The sequence below is a fragment of the Silurus meridionalis genome, chromosome 22 (genome assembly GCF_014805685.1).
Source record: "Silurus meridionalis isolate SWU-2019-XX chromosome 22, ASM1480568v1, whole genome shotgun sequence".
In the NCBI taxonomy this organism is placed as follows: domain Eukaryota; kingdom Metazoa; phylum Chordata; class Actinopteri; order Siluriformes; family Siluridae; genus Silurus; species Silurus meridionalis.
Window position 1 is genome coordinate 4,070,046 of NC_060905.1, and position 21,294 is coordinate 4,091,339.

The 21,294-nt window shown below is 42.5% G+C and overlaps 2 protein-coding genes across 6 annotated transcripts in view; one reads left to right on the forward strand and one right to left on the reverse strand.

Moving 5' to 3' along the window:
* Positions 1-21,294, forward strand: part of pbx4 (pre-B-cell leukemia transcription factor 4) — a 60,305-nt gene that overhangs the window by 36,327 nt on the left and 2,684 nt on the right. For 2 of the 4 annotated variants that reach the window (XR_006923719.1, XR_006923718.1), the window contains exons 7-9: positions 329-485; positions 8,058-8,144; positions 8,327-8,431. Coding sequence is in view for 2 of the 4 variants with exons in the window: in XM_046834248.1 (XP_046690204.1) it covers positions 329-485; positions 8,058-8,101 (201 nt within the window). In the remaining 2 variants the exon portion in view is untranslated. Of the gene's footprint in view, positions 1-328; positions 486-8,057; positions 8,145-8,326; positions 11,792-21,294 lie in introns of those variants that run through there. The other 2 variants (XM_046834248.1, XM_046834249.1) reach the window with 1 other exon arrangement.
* Positions 12,983-21,294, reverse strand: part of lpar2a (lysophosphatidic acid receptor 2a) — a 10,644-nt gene continuing 2,332 nt past the window's right edge. The window contains exons 2-4 of one of the 2 annotated variants that reach the window (XM_046834251.1): positions 17,548-18,437; positions 13,355-13,696; positions 12,983-13,243 (exon numbers count right to left, since the gene is read on the reverse strand). In XM_046834251.1, coding sequence (XP_046690207.1) covers positions 13,368-13,696; positions 17,548-18,319 — 1,101 coding nt within the window. In that variant the 5' untranslated portion in view covers positions 18,320-18,437 and the 3' untranslated portion in view covers positions 12,983-13,243; positions 13,355-13,367. Of the gene's footprint in view, positions 13,697-17,547; positions 18,438-21,294 lie in introns of both variants that reach the window. The other variant, XM_046834250.1, reaches the window with a different exon arrangement.

The following is a 21,294-nucleotide window of genomic DNA, read 5'->3' on the forward strand; positions in this document are numbered from 1 at the left end:
ATTCCTTTTCTTTCTTTCTTTCTTGCTTTTATTAGTATTCTTAGTTTTCCGCATCAGCCAATCAGAGTTGAAATGTGTTTGATAAACCCTGCCTCTTCACAGCCGGGATTGAAGTCAGTTTTTACAGTCAGTCATTGCTGTGTATAAGCTGTTACTATGGAAACATTACAGCCAGAACATTACTCGGTGTCGAGCTGTAGGGCCAAACGAGCGTTCACCTTCTGACCAATCAGATTAGAGAATTTGAGGGTTCACCCTGCCGCAGGCCTGCTCCTACCTGCTGTGTTTAATAATGCGGGTGTGTGTGTGTGTGTGTGTACCGTTTCAGGTCTCTAACTGGTTCGGCAACAAGAGAATTCGGTACAAGAAAAACATCGGCAAGTTTCAGGAGGAAGCGAATCTGTACGCTGTGAAAACAGCCGTGGACGCAGCCAATGTTTCTGCACAGGCCAGTCAGGCCAACTCCCCCGCCACGCCCAACTCAGGTGTGTACACGCTCCTGCACTCACTCTCACACACACGCGCGGGCGATTAACACCTCACACACGCAGACACACACCTACACACACACACACACGCACGCCTACACACACGCACGATAAACACCACATACACATGCACACCTACACACACGCACGCACGATAAACACCACTCACACACACCTACACACCTACACACACACGCACACACGCACGATAAACACCACTTACACCACCTACACCTGCAGACGCACACACACACGCACGATAAACACCACACACACACACACCCTACACCTACATACGCATGCACACCTACACACCTACACACGTACGATAAACACCATTTACACACACAAACCTACACCTACATACATGCACGCACACACACACTCCACACACATGCGCGCACACACACCTCACACACATGCGCACACACACCTCCACACACATGCACGCGCACACACACACGATAAACACACACACACACATGCACACCTACATACGCACGCAGACACACCTCCACACACATGCACACCTACACACACACACACACACACACACACACGCATTTATAAACACCACTTACACACCTACACACGCACGCGATAAACACCACTCACACACCTACACACACATACACACATGCGTGCACACACACACACGCATACGATAAACACCACTTACACACTTACACCTGCAGACGCACACACACGCGATAAACACCACTTACACACACACACACCTACACACCTACACACACACGCACACACACACCTCACACACATGCACCTACACACACACACACACACACACACGCACGATAAACACCACTTACACACACACCTACACACACGCACGCACGATAAACACCACTCACACACACCTACACACACACACACACATGCACGCGCACACACACACGCGATAAACACCACTTACACACTTACACCTGCAGACACGCACACACACGCGATAAACACCACTTACACACACACCCTACACCTACATACATGCACGCAGACACACACCTCCACACACACACACACACACACACACACACACGATAAACACCACTTACACACATGCACACCTACATACACGCACGCAGACACACCTCCACACATGCACACCTACACACACACACAAACACACACACACGCATCGATAAAACACCACTTACACACACCTACACACACGCACGATAAACACCACTCACACACACCTACACACACATACACACATGCGTGCACACACACACACACACACACACACACACACACACACGCATGATAAACACCACTTACACACACCTACACACACGCACGCATTTATAAACACCACTCACACACACCTACACACACATACACACACATGCACACACACACGCACGATAAACACCACTTACACACACTTACACCTGCAGACACGCACACACACACGCATTTATAAACACCACTTACACACACACCTACACCTACATACATGCACGCAGACACACACCTACACACACACACACACACACACACACACACGATAAACACCACTTACACACACACACACACACCTCACACACATGCGCGCACACACACACCTCACACACCTCCACACACACACACACGCATCGATAAAACACCACTTACACACACCTACACCTGCAGACGCGCACACACACACGCATAAACACCACTTACACACACACACCTACACCTACATACGCATGCACACCTACACACGTCGATAAAACACCATTTACACACACAAACCTACACTTACATACATGCACGCAGACACACACTCCACACACACACACACACGCATCGATAAAACACCACTTACACACCTACACCTGCAGGCGCACACACACACGCATACGATAAACACCACTTACACACACACTACACCTACATACGCATGCACACCTACACACGTCGATAAAACACCATTTACACACACACACCTCCACACACACATGCACACCTACACACACACAAACACACACACACACACGATAAACACCACTTACACACATGCACACCTACATACGCACGCAGACACACCTCCACACACATGCACACACACACCTACATACACACACGCACACACACAAACGATAAACACCTTTCTCACATTCTCACACCTGCATGCCCACACGATAAACATCTCACACGCACACACACGCATGCAGACACGCACATGTACACACACGATACATCTCTCACACACGCACCTGGTCTCTCCTTAACATTCTTTCACTACCTCTCCTCTTTCTCTTCTCTTTATCTATTTTTCTCTCTTTTGTTCTTTTATTCCATCTCTCTCTTTGTCTTTAGCTTGTCATGTTTTCTTCTTTTCTCCTATGCTCTCTCAATTTAATTCTGTCATTCTTTTTCTCCATCTTTTCTGTCTCTCACTTTCTCTCTTGTCCATTTTTTCAGTACTCTTAATTCAGTTCATCTGTTCTTCTAAATCACCCCCCTCACCCTGATAGTCTCTCTCTTGCTTCTTTCATTCTCTTTATTTATATCCTCATTGGCTCACAATATTTATTCTCTCCATTCTTTCTCATCTTTTACTTTCTCTTCTTTACTTTCTCTTCTTGACCATACCATCCTTCCTTTCGCTCCCCTTCACTGTACTTCACTGGGGAAAAATAGTCTTGTTCCTGTTCCTTCTCTTCATATTTCTCTCTTCTTCTAGCTCATTTATTATCTTGTGCACTTAAATCTTTTTTGTCTTTCTCCCTTTTCTCTATTTAACATTCCCACGCTTTTCTTTCTTTCTTTCTTTTAATCACTTCTCATGTTTCTCTATAGCTTTCTTTTTCTCTTCTTTTTTATGAAACTTACTGTAATCGGTTTCATCATTGCTTAATATTTTCTTTTCTTTTCTTTCTTTCTTTCTTTCTTTCTTTCTTTCTTCTTTCTTTCTTTCTTCTTTCTTTCTTTATGCATTTCATGGATATTTTTTTTCTCCTCTTGTATGAACTAATGCTGCCCTTTCTTCTTTGCTTGTTTTTATTTATCCTTCTCTCTTCCCCCTTCTTTTGTTTATTCATTCATCCCTCTGCTCCTTCCTGCTGTGGTTTTTCTCCAGAAAACGCAGAAATGGAGTCGATGGATTTTATCATTGATCCTAAAATCACCTTTAAAGTAAAAGTGCTTTCTGCCGAAGTACTATAATAAACCTATACAGAGAGTTCCCAGAACTCTGTAGTGTGTGTGTGTGTGTGTGTGTGTGTGTGGGTTAAAGATGAAGCGTGTGTTCCTGACATTTCCTGAAAAACTATTCCTGGGTTTAAGGACAATGTTGGAGAAATAAACAGCAGCCCCTTGGTGTATTGAGAGCTTTCACTGACCTTCAAACTTCCTCTTTAACGCGTGCGCACACACACACACACGCACACGCACGCTCTTTTCTCATCTGTTTCTCTAGTGACCTGAAACCTACTGTTCTCAGGTTGTGCTGCTTCTTCTGGTCCAACAATGAATCTTATTCTAAATCGGACTGAATGTATTTCTGGTTTTGGCCCTGACTCTGACTCTAGCCCTGAATCAGAATCTGACCCTGAATCTGAATCTGACTTTAGCCCTGACCCTTGACTTTGACTCTAGCCCTGACTCTGAATCTGACTCGAACTCTGAAACTAACTCTGCAGCTTTTGCGGTTTAGATGTAAAGGTCTTCGAGTTGTGACAGGCTCCAGATCTGTTGGCTCGGTGTGATGATAATGGAATGTGGTTTTAACCAAAATTCCAGACAGTTCCTGTAGATTCAATTCCAGAGAACTCACACTTACACATCACACGCACAGGGACGCGGGTTTATCAGGAGCATTCACATCTGCAAACCTCTGTTTTTACTCTCACCTCCTCACACCACCAACCACATCACTGCCCTGATACAGAACCTTCTTCGCTTTTCTGAAAAATCCATCATCTGCATGTAGAATCCATTCTTTCCCCCTCCTGCGTTCCTCACAGCGTAGCTCAGAAGTCCAAAATGAGTTCAGTGGAGCACGAGGTTTCTTAGATAATGTGAAGAAAGAGAAGAGTGAGAAGACAAACGAGAGAGAGAAATATTGGAATAGAAAGAAAAAAGTGAAGAATTGGACGAATGTGTGTGTGATTTAAGACAATAGGAGAAAAAGAAGTAGAAACCGAAACAGTGGGAGAAGAAGAAGGAAAACACAAGACAATAGAAGGAAAGAAGCGAAAAGGATGAGAGGATGGAGAAAAGGAAACGCGTCAGAGATAAGACGATAGTGAAAAAGTGGGGAAAGGTGAGAGAAGAGAAGAGGAGGAACAAATGGGACATTTAACAATAGGAAAAGAATTGAATTCAAATACATTTTTCATTTTCCTCTTTTTTTTCTCTACTTATTTTACCTCCTATTTTTTGATTCAACGTATCACCTTCTATTGTCTTGTTCTACTTCTCTTTTCCAATCAAACTTTCTTTTTCTTTCCTTCTAACTTTTCCCCCCAATATTTATTTTTTCTTTCTTGTTTGTTTCTTATACTTCTCATTTTCTTTTCTTTTTAATAGTTACTTTTACTTGCATTACACTCATTCATTTTTCACTCGTTCTTTACCTTCTCATGCTGTTCTGTACTTTCTCACTTTTTACCCCCCACTGTTCTTTTTTACCTCTTTCTTTACATTTTGTCTGATCTTACACTTCTTTACTTTCTCTTTCTCTACATCTTTTTGTCTCTCGTGCACATCTTGTTTCTTTTTGTTGTCATAGTGCAGCATATATATATATATATATATATATATATATATATATATATATATATATATATATATATATATATATATATATATACATACACACACACACACACACACACACGCTTTTTCCTGCCCCTTGTTTGCTACACTATATGGACAAAAGTATTGAGTACACGTGCACACGCACGCTGTGCTGTAGCTTGAAGCCATGTTTAGATTCGGTGTAACCACGCCGAGTCCGGACTTGCTCAGGTTGTTGATTCTTTTCTCCTCCGTCAGCATTCCTGGAAATTCCACTTATTTTAAAGCAACAAGTTAAAACAGGAGACGTGCTGATTGACTGGAACGACGCTGGACTTCACGTCCTGCAAACACACACACCAGCACACGCTCCTCTCCTCTTCTCTTCTCATCTGCCTTCTCCTCTTCTCTTCTCATCTGTCTTCTCCTCTCCTCTTCTTTTCTCATCTGCCTTCTCCTCTTTCATCTGTCTACTCCTCTCTCCTCCAGTCTTCTCCTCTCCTCTTCTCTTCTCATCTGTCTTCTCCTCTGTCCTCTCCTCTTTTCTTCTCTTCTCATGTCTTCTCCTCTGTCCTCTCCTCTTTTCTTCTCTTCTCATGTCTTCTTCTGTCCTCTCCTCTTTTCTTGTCATCCGTCTACTCCTCTCTCCTTATGTGTTCTCCTCTTCTCTTTTCATCAGCCTTCTCCTCTTTCATCTGTCTACCTCTCTCCTCCAGTCTTCTCCTCTCCTCTTCTCTTCTCATCTGTCTTCCTCTGTCCTCTCCTCTTTTCTTTTCATCCGTCTACTCCTCTCTCCTTATCTGTGTTCTCCTCTTCTCTTTTCATCAGCCTTCTCCTCTTTCATCTGTCTACCTCTCTCCTCCAGTCTTCTCCTCTCCTCTTCTTTTCTCATCTGCCTTCTCCTCTTCTCTTTCTATCTGTCTACTCCTCTCTCCTCTTCCCTCTGTTTTCCTGTCATCTCTTCTTTCCTCGGTCTTCTCCTCTGGCTTCTTGGCCTCTCTTCTTTTTTTTCTTCCCTTTCTCATCTCCTTTGTCTTCTCCTTCTAGTCCCACTTCACTCTTTCTCCTATTTGTATCATTCTCTCTCTCCCCTGTCCGTCTCTTGAAATCACTAGATAACACATCTGAATGTTCCTGTACTTCAGGTTTTCCAGCTGCACAACACAAACCCTGTTTCCCTGTAAACCCCCTGCTGGTGTCTTTATTGCTGTCATGAGCTGCGTCTCAACTGAGTGGGACTCCATATAACATCTGAGATCATTCCCAGCAGAGTTCTGCTCTTCATTTATAGCAAAGGGGAAACTGTGACTGTAAATATAATGGCCTCCTCATGTTGGGGGACAGTAATCCCTCCTCTCATCGGTCTATCTTTCTAAACGTCTTAGTCTTACAATGTGTCTAGTCTGTCTGTCTCTGTCTACCTACCTCTTCGTCATTCTGTTTATATCCTTCTGTTTGTCTGTCTGCATTTTATTATGTAGAATTTGTTGTCAGTCTGTCCTCCATTTTTTTGTCTGCCTGCCTGTCTCTTAGTTTTTCCTAAATGTAAGTTTGTGTTTAAAAGAATGGTATTAATGGTACATTTTTGGTTTGTTTTTAGAGGTGTGTGTGTGTGTGTGTGTGTGTGTGTGTAAAATGTTCTTCTGAAAACTGCCCTGTTTACTTTAAAATGTATTTCTGATCAAATCAGTTTGTTGACGTTTAACATATCAGGGAGTCCACTGTATTATCGCATAAGCATACACACACACACACATATCTTTAATCTTTGCACTTTCAGTTTTGTACTTCTGAATTTCTTGATTCACTTTTCCTTCTGGGAACACAAGCCTCTATAAAACACACACCCTCTCTTACTTACACACACACACACACACACACACACACACACACACACACACACACGTGCGCACAGAGCTGACGGTGACACTACTGATTCCTTTATTTAAATTGATTGAGTATCCAAACTAAATCTTCTCTGTCCTGTATATCTGAGGAAACATTCTGAGGGTTTCTAATTTTACCCCAGGATAAACATACTCTGAGAAAATCGCAGTCTATCTACCTTCTTCCACATACTTCAGCTTGCAGAAGCCTACGATTAGCTGGTGTGTCTGTGATTGACAGGGGAGAGAGAGTAGCCCCGCCCCTTTAGAAAGCATTTACAGATACTATATTTACCTCACGGCTTTAGACACCCTTATCTAGAGCGGCCTTGATCAGGGGCCCAGCAGTGGGATGCTTGGTGGTGCTGGGATTTGAACTCGCAACCTTCCAATCAGAATGTCCGAGTCAGCGATCTTCCATCCAGGCGATTTTGAGCAGTTTGACGTCTTGTAGCTTGTTTTAAACTTCTTGAAAGAGTTTATTTCAGATCAGAAGTAGGTGAGAAAATGTGTACAGAGATTTTTCTGAGGAAAAAGAATAGAAATGTAGGTAGAAATTCAGAAAGGTCACATCATAAGGGCTAGCGTAGCTCACGCCGCTAACGCCGCGAAGTAACCAGGTGCCTTCGAGTCTCATCTCGTTCGAATTGTTTATGAGGAACGTCTGAGTCACCGAGTCATTAAACGGCGGAGCGTTTCGTTCCAGACACACCTTCTGTGCTTCAGCCTGAACTCCGTCACCACAACACGCACTGGTTTCAGAGCTGAATACAGGCATTTGACGAACAATTGTGTTTAATGGCAGGATGAAGCACAGCTCAAGTGTCTATTGTGTGTATCGGCATGCGTGTGTGTGTGAACTCATTCCTCTCTTTGTGTGTGTGTGTGTGTGTGTGTGTGTGTGTGTGTGTGTGTGTGTGTGTGTGTTTAACAGGTGGATACCCAGCGCCGTGTTACACACCTGACGGCCGGCTATGAGGAGCGGTCAGGAAGTGCCCTTTACACCCCACACTGCCTAGCCGTGAGTAATACACACACACACACAGTTTTGCTTATCATTATGTAGTGAGTGTGTGAAGTAAATAGATTGAAATAAGAGTTTACTTGCATTCATTTTACCCCTTTTTGGACAGTTTAACTGTTTGATTAGAAGTATTGGCACCGATTTTGACTCTAAGTCTTTCTGTTTAACGTTCTGTGCAGGCCAATAGCAGCTGGCAGGAAAACCTTATCACTCCTCCACCCGGACATCCCAGCAGCGTCCAATCACAAACCTCCGTCAGAGAGAGAGAGAGAGAGAGAGAGACAGTAAACACATATACACACCCCACACACATACACACACACAGGACTTCAACGCTTCCACCAGTCCAACTCCACTTCCTCCTCGGACTCGCCTTTTGTTTTACAAGCTTTTTACACGCGACCACCCCACACACACACACACACACACACACACACACACTCTTACACACACTTACACACTCCCTCACACTCATTAGAGTTTGGACTTCATTGGACAGTCATCCAAGAGCGTTCGCTCGTCCCTTCCTGAAGCCGAAAAGAAAAAAGGCAGGATAAGAAAAGAAGGCTGGAGAGATGTGTGTGTGTGTGTGTGTGTGTGTGTGTGTAAATCCACACAAGCGCACACATACTAATCCAGCTACAAGTGCAGACCATGCAGGACTTCCATCCTGTTTGCTTTGAACCAAAGTGCTGTCGAGTGTCGTGCGTTCGTCCGTCACAGAACTGCTCCGGACGACCGCAGCACGTAAAAATACCCCACCGCTTGTCCTCGGTCCCCGTGTTCAGTTGCTACACCCTGTACACACCCCACGGCAGCCCACGTCACCAAGGTCATGGGTTCACACGGAGAACACGTCGATACCCGGACGCCGTCTTCCTGCGTTTCCAAAAATACACTAAATGAATATATAAATGTAAAACAGCAAAGCACAACTGTTCCGTGTCGAGACTCTGTAATCCCAGAGGAATGGAGGAGAAGGTGGAGGGCATGTCTGTGCCGGAGCGAAGGGGACAGAGCTTTTAATCACGCACCCACGGGCTACGTTTCTCACCCACAAATTCTTTTCTTTTTTTCCGTTCGTGCGCAATTTATTTTCTTTCTGTTTAAAAAAGCTGAGGGCTTTTAAAAGCTTTTTTCCCTCACAATGTAGAGTTCAATATAACTAATGTGAGATACGAGGGCTGTGGTTTACGTTTGGGCCAACTTTTGTTTTTTCTTTCCCTTTCTTTCTTTTTCTTTCTTTTTCTTTCATTTTCTTTTAAGAAAAATGTCTTCCATGCATGTTCGTTCTCGAAGACTTAATTCCGGAAAGTCCTTGTGTGGCTCGTCAGGTCGTCTCTATTTTTCCTAAGAAGTAAATATCGTGTAAGAGGAGGGGAAACGTAATGTAACGGAAAACAAACTCCCCAAAAGTTCGGGCATCATGTTGTGTACTTTATAGAGCGCTCCAGGAGATTTCTTTCTTCTTAGTTTTTATTTTATTTGTGTTATTATATACACAACAGCACGGCTCGAGTGTGCACAGCTATTGGGTGCACTGCCTCAACCCCACTGTGTACACAAAAAAAAAAAACACATGGGTATAGGAAAAAAAAAAAAAGAGAGAGAAAAGATTTGAAGAAATTGATTTGAAGCTCTTTCATTTATTAAATTTTTTTGTCTTGTTACACTTTATCTTTCTCTATACGTGACCGAAAACGCATCCATACTGTGATACTAGCATGCCGCATCGTCTTGTTTAAAAAAGAAAAGAAAAAAAAAGAAAAAACTTTCACCTGGCCGAGCAAACAAAAGGGCTCTTCTTCTTCTTCTTCTTCCTCTCCTCTTTTTGACGTCGAACCAAATAATGCATGTGATGGTTTTTTAAAGTCGGTGGAGTGCAGTACACACACGTGGAGGACGGTCACGTTACAACTTCACCCTCACTTTCATCACGTGTGGAAATAGTGTGGATGTGGGTTTTTTTTGTTTTTTTCAATGTCAGTCTCTCTTTTCTCTTTCTTTTTTTTGTTTTCTTTTCCATCCCTTGCTATTTTTTGCTCTTTAATACTGACCGTGGGAGCACCAGAGCCTCCTGATATACAAATGGAAATTGTAACACAATGGACTTGACACCCGAAATGTAAGATGGGTTTCGTTTATGGGGACACACACACACACACACACACACACACACACACACACAGCTCAGAAAAAACCCATTGTACCCACATCTGTATAGCTTAATGTTACTTAATACATTTCAGCTGGCTGGCTTTTCTTCTAACTAATGCTATTACTACACCAAAATAATTTTTTTTATGATGATTATTGTTATTATTATTAATTAATAATAATAATAACAATGATACTTTCCCTCTTCCTCCTTTTTGTACTCGTCATCAGCGGATGTCATTGTACAGATTGTGGAATGTTTAAGTGTAATTTCTCTTTTTATAAAAATGTACACGTTTTGGTTTTATGTTGTTCTGTTGATTATTCCCCCCCAACCCACCCCCCCCCGACTTTACTCCATGATCCGGAGTGCTTGTTTTTTTTTTGTTTTGTTTTTGTTTTGTTTTTGTACCTGTAATGTTGCGTTTTAAGTCTTTTTTTTTTTGTTGTTGTTTTTGTCCTTCGGTTTATGAAATCCGTCGTTTTTGTGTTCGGTGCAGTGAAACCGGTTTTCTGCAGCTGTCATGTGTCAAAGACGTTTCACGCTTCCTTATCGAGCACGTCGTCTTCTTTTAGAGGAGACACAACAAATAGGCGAAAGGTCACGGCTTCAGTCGCAGGCCGGATTTTTGTGCGTTTTTTTTTTTTTTTTACGTGTGTGTGTGTGTGTGTGTTTGCTCACCAGGAGACCAGGCTCCCAGCAACTCTGCAGCTTTTTTTTTGTCCTTTTGTTCAGCTGCAGAGTGCGCGACGTTTTCATTTACAACTGCTCAGAGCCCTGTTTTCTTGCGGCTGCGGCATGAACGGACTCGTTCGCCACCACAAACGCGGCCCTGACATCCTGAAATTACACCACATATCTGGAATTACTCAGAGCTTCACACCTGAGAGACAGAGAGAGAATCTGACATCCTGTTTACACCTGAAGCTTCTCTCTTCCGTCCACTAAAAAAAGCAAGAAAAGAGGAAAAGACAAACCTAACGTTCCAGTTCTTATAAGTAACACACTGATCGTTTTCATCGTGAGCGTCCTCACCCCAAAAACGCGATTCCAGACCCACATATCTGATCCTTAACGATCACATGACCAGCTTTGATTTCACTGCACCGGGGGGGAAAACCCCCACAAATGAAACGGATTCATGGTTTTGTTACGTATTATTTCTATTCCACCCGCTCCCTGTAGAACCTGTAGTATTATATCCTTCCTCCCTTCCTCTCGTCTTTTCCGCTTCTGTATTCATCACTCGTCCTTTTCTCTACCTCTCCCCTGTTCTCTTCATTTGTCTTGTATATAAAACCCTGCCATTTTCAGACTTGTTAGTCTGGTATGAACTCCTTTTATACCTCAACTTTAGAACTGTTCTAGTAAGAGAGAAAACGAGAAGAAAAAAAAACAAAAAAAAACAAAACAAAGGAAATATGAGAATTGTAGTGTTCCTTATTAGAAAATTGAAAACTAATAAAATAACCTAGTGTGCTTTTGAGCTTCGGGGTGTGATTTTATTTCTGGGTTTTTCTTCCATGATCACGTGGCGTACGTCTGCTGATCGTCCCATCACTGTGTTTTTCTTTCTCATTAGATGTAATGCCACGAGTTCACATTAGTGATCGCCAGAGGAAAGTGTTTCCGCCTGCTGTGTTATTAATAAGTGTATTACATAATAAAACCCCCACACACGACATGTCACAGTGAAGTGTAGCCTTGGTAGAGTTCAGCTAGATGTTTATCAGTTTAAACACATGAACTGCTTGTGGTTTTCCATCACTACTCCTGGATAAGTGTGAATGTAAAATGTACCACAGTAACAGCATCTTTGAAGCAACGTGTTCACCAGTGATTGCCACTGAACTCAGTGATTATCTGAAAAACCTCTTTGGGTTGTATAGGAGACGAAAGACATGAACGGTGCCACAAAGAAATGTTTATTTATTGATATTTTAATTCATGGCTTGAGGTCGCATCTGATCCTGAAACCTGTGCAACCAACACAATTTTATAAACGTTAAAAGATGAGGGATCTGACTCACTTATTACAGACGTTTCCATGTGATTTCCTCTACAGCACAGCCCTGTTCATGTCCCGTATCTGATCTGATTCATGTGCTGGAAAAGCAGATCCAATACAGGGATTAAGTGTAATTGTGGATCTGATGCCATGTTTCGAGAGCGAGATCAGGCTCGACTTTCGACATTCTAGCAGTAAGACGCCACACCCTGTATGGCTTTTGACCCGACGAAAAAAAAAAAGTGCCACTAGATAATAAACAGGGTGTGATTTAGGACCTTGTCTTGTTCTTTTATTCACTTTCAACTGCCAAGTGCATGAATGGTTCCTCTGCATCACTGAGACAGGAGTAGAACACGAGTTAGAGAGATGGGAGTTTAGCGGTTAAGGCATTGAGCTTCTCAAATCCCAGCCACACCAAGCTGCCACTACCGGGCCCCTGAGCAAGGCCCTTGATGCCATAGTTGCTCACATGTACAGATGGGATAAATGTAAGTCGTATATACTCTATACGGGCGAATTCAAATGCTGTAAATGTAAAATGATTTGGAAGATTTTGAAATGATAATTGAATGAGTCAGGGTTAGTTTTGGGGGTAATAAATATATAAAAGAAATTGTGATCATGGGCTGTGACGAAGAGGAATAAACAACGTTTCAAGACGTGTCGTTACAGAAAAACGTTCCTTGTGGAAACAGTTTTAAGCTGAACAACGGATAACCACAAAGTCTTACATGTTGGCACTCATTTTTTCGCTCTATTGACTTCCGGATGCTGGGGTTTGACGAGACGTTGCTGCTAGTTTGCCGACCTGTGAATTTATAATCGCAAGAAGACATGCAACCTTTTGGGGCAAATCCCAGATGCATGAAGGACGAAGCGCTGATTGTAGCAGCGTCACGCTGCACTGTCCCGCTTTATCTGCTGTAGCTTCAAAAATAAAAAAATGTAAAAAATGAAACAAGAACGCAGTCAAATCTACAGCTGCTACATTTCGGCATGAACGTGATTCGCAGTCGTGACTTTTTTTTTTACACTTACAGGAGGCCAGAGTTCAGATAGACCTGCGCTCTCTGTGGTTGTGGTTGTAGTTATCGGAGTATTTCTCCATCAGCAGCCTCTCTGATTTCAAAGTGTCCGAGGTGATGGTATTCGGCTCGACCTCCTGCTCCCTGTCCCGCCTGAACAGGAAGCACAGGATGCGCTTAAACGTGTTCCTCATGTCCTCATCTCGACAAGAGTAGATGATGGGGTTCACCAGGGAGTTGCACTCGGCCAGGACCAGGCAATACTTCTCGTATTTCAGCACCTGGCAGCTGGTGCACTTCAGACCGTCCAGCAGCAGGATGACCAGGCCGGGGGTCCAGCAGATCACAAAGGCACCTGAGGACAAAGAAATGGGTGAAGCAAAGAACAAGAAGAAAAATCTGTCCTTTTGTGAATGTGGGGTCATCTGTCTCTGGGTGTGTGTGTGTGTGTGTGTGTTTCTATGCCACATCCTGTTTACTGCACACACACACACACACACACGCAGTGATTCACATCTCGAGAATGCCGCAGCTTGTTTTCATTAGGTTCTGTATGTCAATTCATTAACATCTGTTTCTAGTAGAGGGTTTACACGCAATTATCATTCCTCACCACACCGAACAACAGGGGATCGCGCTTACAACCCAAACAGGACAGGCTAATTTAAGCATTTTAATTCTCCTTATGCTGCTCCCTTTATTGTTACCTTCCATTTCCCCTCCCTCTTCCTCCTTAACTCTACTTTATGTGCGGCATTAGTCATGCAGTAATAATAACTTCTCAAATTACTGGAAAGCCGTAGACCACAAGAGTCTGACTAACATCATGGCATGGATCGGTTTCGTTCGTAAGAGCGCTTTTAGCGACGGACATTGTCCCCAATGCAGCTTCACAGAGTTCAAAGGTTGATTTATAAGTTAGCACCTATAAGTTTATCCCTAATGAGTGAGCCAGTGGCGCCTGTGGCGAGGAAAAACTCCCTGGAGAAACCTTGAGAGGAACCAGACTAGAAAGGAAACCCATCTTCATCCTCAACAATCCTCTGACGTCTGATCAGATTTTGTTCAATAAATCCTGTCAGATTCATTTCTTTTTTAGTTTTTGCACATTTTTATACATTAAAGAACAAAAGTACGTTCATACATCGATCTATAACTATAAATAGCTAGCGAATGTGCTAATCTGACAGGATTCCCTGAGAAATCAATCCTGTGAGATCCTGGTTGTGTCAGGATTACATTAATGACTTTGATTCTTATGTTTAATTGACAGATTCTAAACACCTATAGACATGTTTATTAGCTACCATTATCAGGAAAGTTATAAATACAGGATTCCTTTAGAAATCCAGTCTACTTAGAACAAGCTAGCTGAGTCTAAAATCTTCTGAATTTCTGAATGGTTAGCTCAATAAGCTAGCTGGTATTAGCAGAGAAAGGTTATGAGCATTTTTGTGAATGAATCTCGAGTCTGCAGAAACATCTGATATAAATTTCCTCAGACAGTCTGTCAGGTTATCCTATAATCCATAGCTAGTATTATTAGAGGAAGATATGAACATTTTAATTTGAATTCTTTCACAGGTTCGGTCAGGCTAGCTTATGTTTGCTAGCTACCGGGAGCAGGGAGAAATAATACACATTTACGAATTAAAATTCTCTCAGGTTCGCTAACAATAATAGGGAGATTTTATTTTATGTTTCCGAATAAAATTTCTTCAAATATCCTGTCAGGTTGGGTCATAATTGCTAGCAAGTTTTAGCAGGCAAGATGATAAACATATTTGGATGGATGACTTCTTTTACGGATCCTGTCAGCTAGTTACCAGAGAAAGAATACTTTTTATTGTTCTTGAGAAAACCGGTCTGGTTATCTTATGTTTGCTAGCTACTACTAGCAAAGACAAGATTAAAACATTACATTTCAAAATTCTACCAGGTAATCTAGGAAAGGTAGTGAACATTTATGGATGAATTTTCTCAGGAATCCTGTCAGGTTATGTAGAGTAAAGCGTATTGGGAAACAAAGTGTGCACAAAGCCAGCTCCATGAAGATCTGCTTTATAATGGTTGGAAGATGTGGAAGATCTCCTGTTATAGAGCTCTGACCCTCAACCCTATTGAACGTGATGAATGTGAACACTGACTTGCACTCCAGACCTCCTCACATCACCTACATCACTACCTGACTTTACCAACACCCTTGTGGATGAATGAATCTCACACAAATCTCCACAAAACCTAGTAGAACATCTTCCCAGAAGAGAGTGGCGTATTATAAGACAATGTGGAATGAGACATTCAATAAGCATGTTATTGTTCGCTCAAGCGTTCACAACTCCTCCAGAGAACACAATAAACCCTTCAAAATAAATATCACTCTGTTCATGTTAGCTAGCATGATCAGGGAAAACGTTTAGCATTTGTAAGCAAATCCTGTCAGGTTCATGTAAAGGAGGGGTTAGGAGGCATTCGGAAATGCAATCCAAGTTAAATCCTGTCAGGTTAGTTAGCGTTAGCGTCGGCTGCTGAAAGAAGAAGAAATTCTCTTGAAAATAAACAAAAAACACATTCAATGTATGATGTATGGGCGTTTACAGATGGATTCTTGCCAATTATGGAGAGTTTGTTTGAAATAATGGACATTGGACTTCCTACGTAATATATGCATGGAGGAAATATTTCATTATAAAAACGGGACGAATGTGTGAACAAGATCTTTAGGGAGATTTGAGATTTGAGAATTTCTCAGGAACTAAATCTTACATAATGTGCTGATATAACACAATCTAACACAAACGGTCATAATTTCAAAAGACAAACACACACGTATTTGTACAGTACAATGAAATGCTTTCTTCACATATCCCTCGTTGGGAATGATCTGGTTCAGAGCGCAGGGTCAGAGCGCAGGGTCATGCCTGGTATGAAGCCCCGGGGGCAGTAGGGGTGAAGGGTGTTGCTCAAGGGCTCTACAGAGTCTCTGAGGGATTTAAAATCCCAAATGCTCTGGTTACAAACAAACAACCTTAATCACCGATGGACCATTCTGGCTTCAGGAAGAAGAAGAAGACAAGAAACTTCGGATTTCACATTTTTACTTTTTTCTTATGTGGGTTTGATTTTACTCCTTGTATTAGAAATCTAGTTTTGAGTAGATGAACAGAATTACAGAAACACCCCTATAGTGTAAAGCCCTTATCTGTTTAGTAACCATGACGACGACAAGTTAGGATTGTAGGAAGTTAGGAAGGACAATGGATATTAAAAGAAGAACAATGCCTAAGTCCTTTATCTTATCTCAGCTCATAAAGAGGAAAGGAGGATTTCAGGAGCATCCTAACGACCATCAAAAAATCCCCCTAAATAGTGTCAACATCAGCAGCTGTGAAGCTCTTCTACCTCAGTGTTTTTACGAACGACTCACTTCGGAAAAATCAACGCCCTTCTAAAGCTACAAATTAAACAAAGGGGAAAAAAAAAAGTGTTGCGATTTCACCCTATTTGTTAATATAACTAAGCCCTTTTTTCTTGTTTCCAACAAGATATTAATTCAACATCTATGGAAGGAGTCTCCACTTTCAGCACTTCACGGCAGAGGGGTTCGAACTTTTTCCATTTCTCAGTAACGTGACAAGCTGAAAGGTCCTCTGAATAAGAGAAGAGAACAAAATAAAAGAGAAGAGATTTTACTATTAAACTATTATTTTTACACATTAAATGTCAATCGAAATGGAATAGTGTAGGAGGGGCCAATAAAATCGATCTGGTCCCATTGTACTGATTTTATTTTTATTTTATTGCGAATAGGATTAATACGATTCGAATTCAAACCTCAAACCGAACCTTTGGCTGATTTTTGACTGACTTCCCCAAATCTTTTGTAGAGTAGAAACTTCTGGAACAGTCGCTTAGCGACGTCGTGATTCTCTGAAGTGACTTATTTGCGGTGGTATCAAAAAGGATCGAGATTAGTTTTGTAACACGCCAACGGAATAGGGAATGTGATTGACACGCTTAGAAAAGAAGACTTCCAGGACACATTCCAGAATTGGCAGGAATGCTGGGAGCGCCGTATTGCTGTGCGAGGGGACTATTTTGAAGGTGGCGGTTTACTTTCTTGTAAAGAGAGCTGGTCTCGAAACTGTTTGATACCACCTCGTATTAAACCATTCCGCTATGAAGAGGAAAAAAAACAGACTTTACCCAGGATCATGGAGACGGTTTTCATCAACCCGACGAGCGTGTCGTTCTGCCGGACGTTCAGCATGTACGGCAGCGTGCTCTGGCTCTTCCGCCTCACGTAGACGAAGATCCGTGTGTAAATGGCCACCATGATGGAAAAGGTGAGAAGGTTGAGTACAGCCCAGAAGACCAGGAAGCTGCGGGAGTAGAGCGGCGCGACGGTGGAGCAGCCTTCAATGTGGCACACGCAGTTCCAGCCCATGGTGGGGACGAGGCCCATGATGATGGCTATGACCCAAATCCCTACGATGAACATAAGCACACGCCGGTTGGACATGGTGCTGTGCAGCTGCATGGTGAAGATGCTTTGGTGTCTCTCCCATGCCACCGCCAGCAGGTTGACCACCGAAGCCGTGAGACTCATTTCGATTAGCGCTCCTCGCACGAGCCACTGGTTCTGCGTGAGCCCGATGGTCCATGGCCCTGTGTGGAAGATGAGGTTGAGGTAGGAGATGCCGGCGAACAGGTCTGCCGCCGCCATGTTGCCCAACAGGTAGTAGATGGGGAAGTGGAAGCGGCGGTTCACGATAATGGCCACCATAACCAGCAGGTTGGCCAAGAGGATGAGGATGCACACGGGGACGCCGAGCCCCACCACCACGAAGTCCCTCGTCTTCCAGTCTGCGCTAATGTTCTTGTTCCGAATTGCGTAGAAAAACGAAACATTCTTCTCGCGGCCCTCGCAGACGTCAGCTGCGATCGACATGGAGGAGTTCAGCATTGGGCAAGCCATTCAAAGTGGCGTTTGCTAGATTCCGCTTACCCGTGGGAGGAGCTCGCCCTCCATCCGGGACATGGGGTCAAAAGGTGAACACCATGTTCTGGTCATCAAAGTGGAGCTGGCTTCTGTCCTGAAAATGGATCAAATTTAGTGAGAATCAGAATACAGTGATCAGAAATAACATTATGACCACCTGCCTAATATTGTGTTGGGCCTCCTTTTGCTGCCAAAACAGTCGTAACCCCCTCAATCATCAACAGCATGAACTGCTTCAGCAGTTTGAGCTACAGGAGCTCGTCTGTTGGATCGGACCACACGGACCAGCCGTCGCTTCCCACGTGCATCAATGATCCTCGGCCGCCTACGACCCTGTCGCTGGTTCACCACTGTTCCTTCCTCGGAGCACTTTCGATAGATTCTGACCTCTGCAGCATTACAAGAACAGCCCACAAGAGCTGCAGTTTCGGAGATGCTCTGACCCAGTCATCTAGACGTCACAATTTATTTACAACTCACTCAAATCCTTTTGCTTGCCCATTTTTCCTGCTTCTAACAAGTCCACTTTGGATACAAATCTTCCAAATAAATCCACCCACTAACAGGTGCCATGATGAAGAGATAATCAGTGTTAATCATAATCATAATGTTATGATGTCATAATGTCTTGTCTGATCTGTGTATATACTGTACATTCATTAACAGGACAGGAATTAAAGCAGGGGTCTGACACCTCATTCGCATTTGATGCACGTCACCATGTTTCTTTACAAAAAAAAGAAAAACATTCTCAAACATGTAAATCATGGGGTAAGGACGATTCGCACAGCATCGTAGAGAAGTTTTTTCTCCTCCCAGTTTGTCATTTCATGTTAAAAACAGAATTTTTCATAGTAAAAACTTAATTATGGCAGAAAGACACTCCAGGTGTTTTCCTATTCAAATCCAGAAGTCGGGTTCTGTGCGTTTGGGGTTCTCCGGCTTACTCTCGTTTCCCCCAAAAAACATACAGATGATGCAAATGATGGAAACTGAAAGGAAAACCGCCCCTATATTCGTAATTGTACTCAAACACATGGTCTTCAGGTGCATATAGATGAAGTTGTGTGTTTAAAATGCCACCATGATGGAAAGTGTGATAAGGCTGAGTACAGCCCAGAACACCAGGAGCTACAAGAGTCGAGCGGCGCGTTGAAAACTAAATTGTGTCAGAAAGACACTCGGCTCCAGGGTTGCCTAATTAAATCCGGAATTCGATTTCTGTGTTTGCTCTGGGTTCACTGGTTTTCTTCCATCTTCCCAAAAAAAAAACATGCATATGATTCAAATGTTGGAAACTGAGAATGAGAAAAACTTTTATATTCGTAATTGTACTCAAGTACATTCTCATTTTTCTCAGAAAAACATGGCGTTTCTCACTACTATGAAGCGAACACAAAGATCAGTAAAAGGAGAAGCTGTGACCCTGAGGTTCTGGGGAAAGTGTGTATGGAGTAAGTGTTCTCATACTGTGTGAGTAACTATAGAGAACTCTCTCCTTATAAAGGTCTGATGTGCAGAAGAATGGAGACTTTGACCTGCATCCATTATTCAAAGAGTTCTCAGACATCACTACTATTAATTCTCAGACCTAAATTTATTCGAAGGCAAGAAATGTACTTTATTAGAGTCATAAGTATGCAGAGGATTAGTCAATTTTACTGAAGTACAAGAACCACGACTGGAGAAATGTTATCTGCTTTACTCGCACTGTTCCTGGGAAAGTAAATAAAAGAGAGGATATGATCGATATGTGGTCAGTATTGGGTACAGGACAATACACTGATCCTGAACATCAGTACTGCATCAAACATAGTCCCCACCCACCCACCCACACGCACACAGTTCTAGGCTTGAAAAGGAACCCAGATGCAGCTGTAACTAACAAAGAAAAGCGAAAGAGCTGGCAACCATGACGAAAACCATAACCTCCACCTCAACAGTGTTTACTGTATCAATCTGTCCAGCACCTTGTATTAATCACGCTTTTCTCCTCCGACACGGAAATATAGTAATAATCCTCAGGCACAAATGTTAGATATGTCCTGGGTGTAACACATGTAGTGATGTAATGAAATGACATGCAGCTGAGCTCTCGCGCCAAATGGCTTATGAGCCGAAGAAAACGTCTGCATCCACTTAGGCACGAAAGAAGGAAAACGTTCATTTGTGTGCAAACGGTTTAAAACGTGACCAAATCCAACCAAGTACCTGATCTTCTACAGAACATCAAATTCAATACTAAAAATAACTAGATCAGAATACTCTATTGAACAAAAGTATTGGAACACTGTTGGACTTTTCCAGCCGTATCTGGTTCAACATGTGTGTTATTCAGAGCCTCCAGATCTCAACACGTGAGTCGACCTTGTAGAACTCATTTACTGAATCTGATTTGGTAAATTAATATTGTTAAAGGTGACCCGGGCGGAAAATACAACACTGGATATAACAAACTGCATTTTCATTAGCATTCGAATACAAAACACACACACACACACACACACACACACACACACACACACACACACACACAGTGTACAACAGGAGTCGTAACAAGGAACATATGTGAGCTTGTACTCTTGCAAACAAATCAGCATAAATGCAAAGTGGTTTGAATTTGGAGACTGGAGGAAATGAAATTGGACACGTAAAAAATAAACAAAGCATCACCTAAAACGTTTCTGGATCGTCTCGTTTCTGCTATAGAACAGTTAAATCCATTGAAAAGCGATTTAATCCCCTCATAGCATATTATTTTTATATATATATATATATATATATATATATATATATATATATATATATATATATATATATATATATAACAGTCATGTTAGTAAATTCAGGTACTGATGTAGGAGGAATGGGGTGCAGTCAGCAGTTTATCTCCAAGGTGTTCAACAGGTTTCGAAAGCTCCATAGCAGGAGATCTTCCACTCCAACCCATG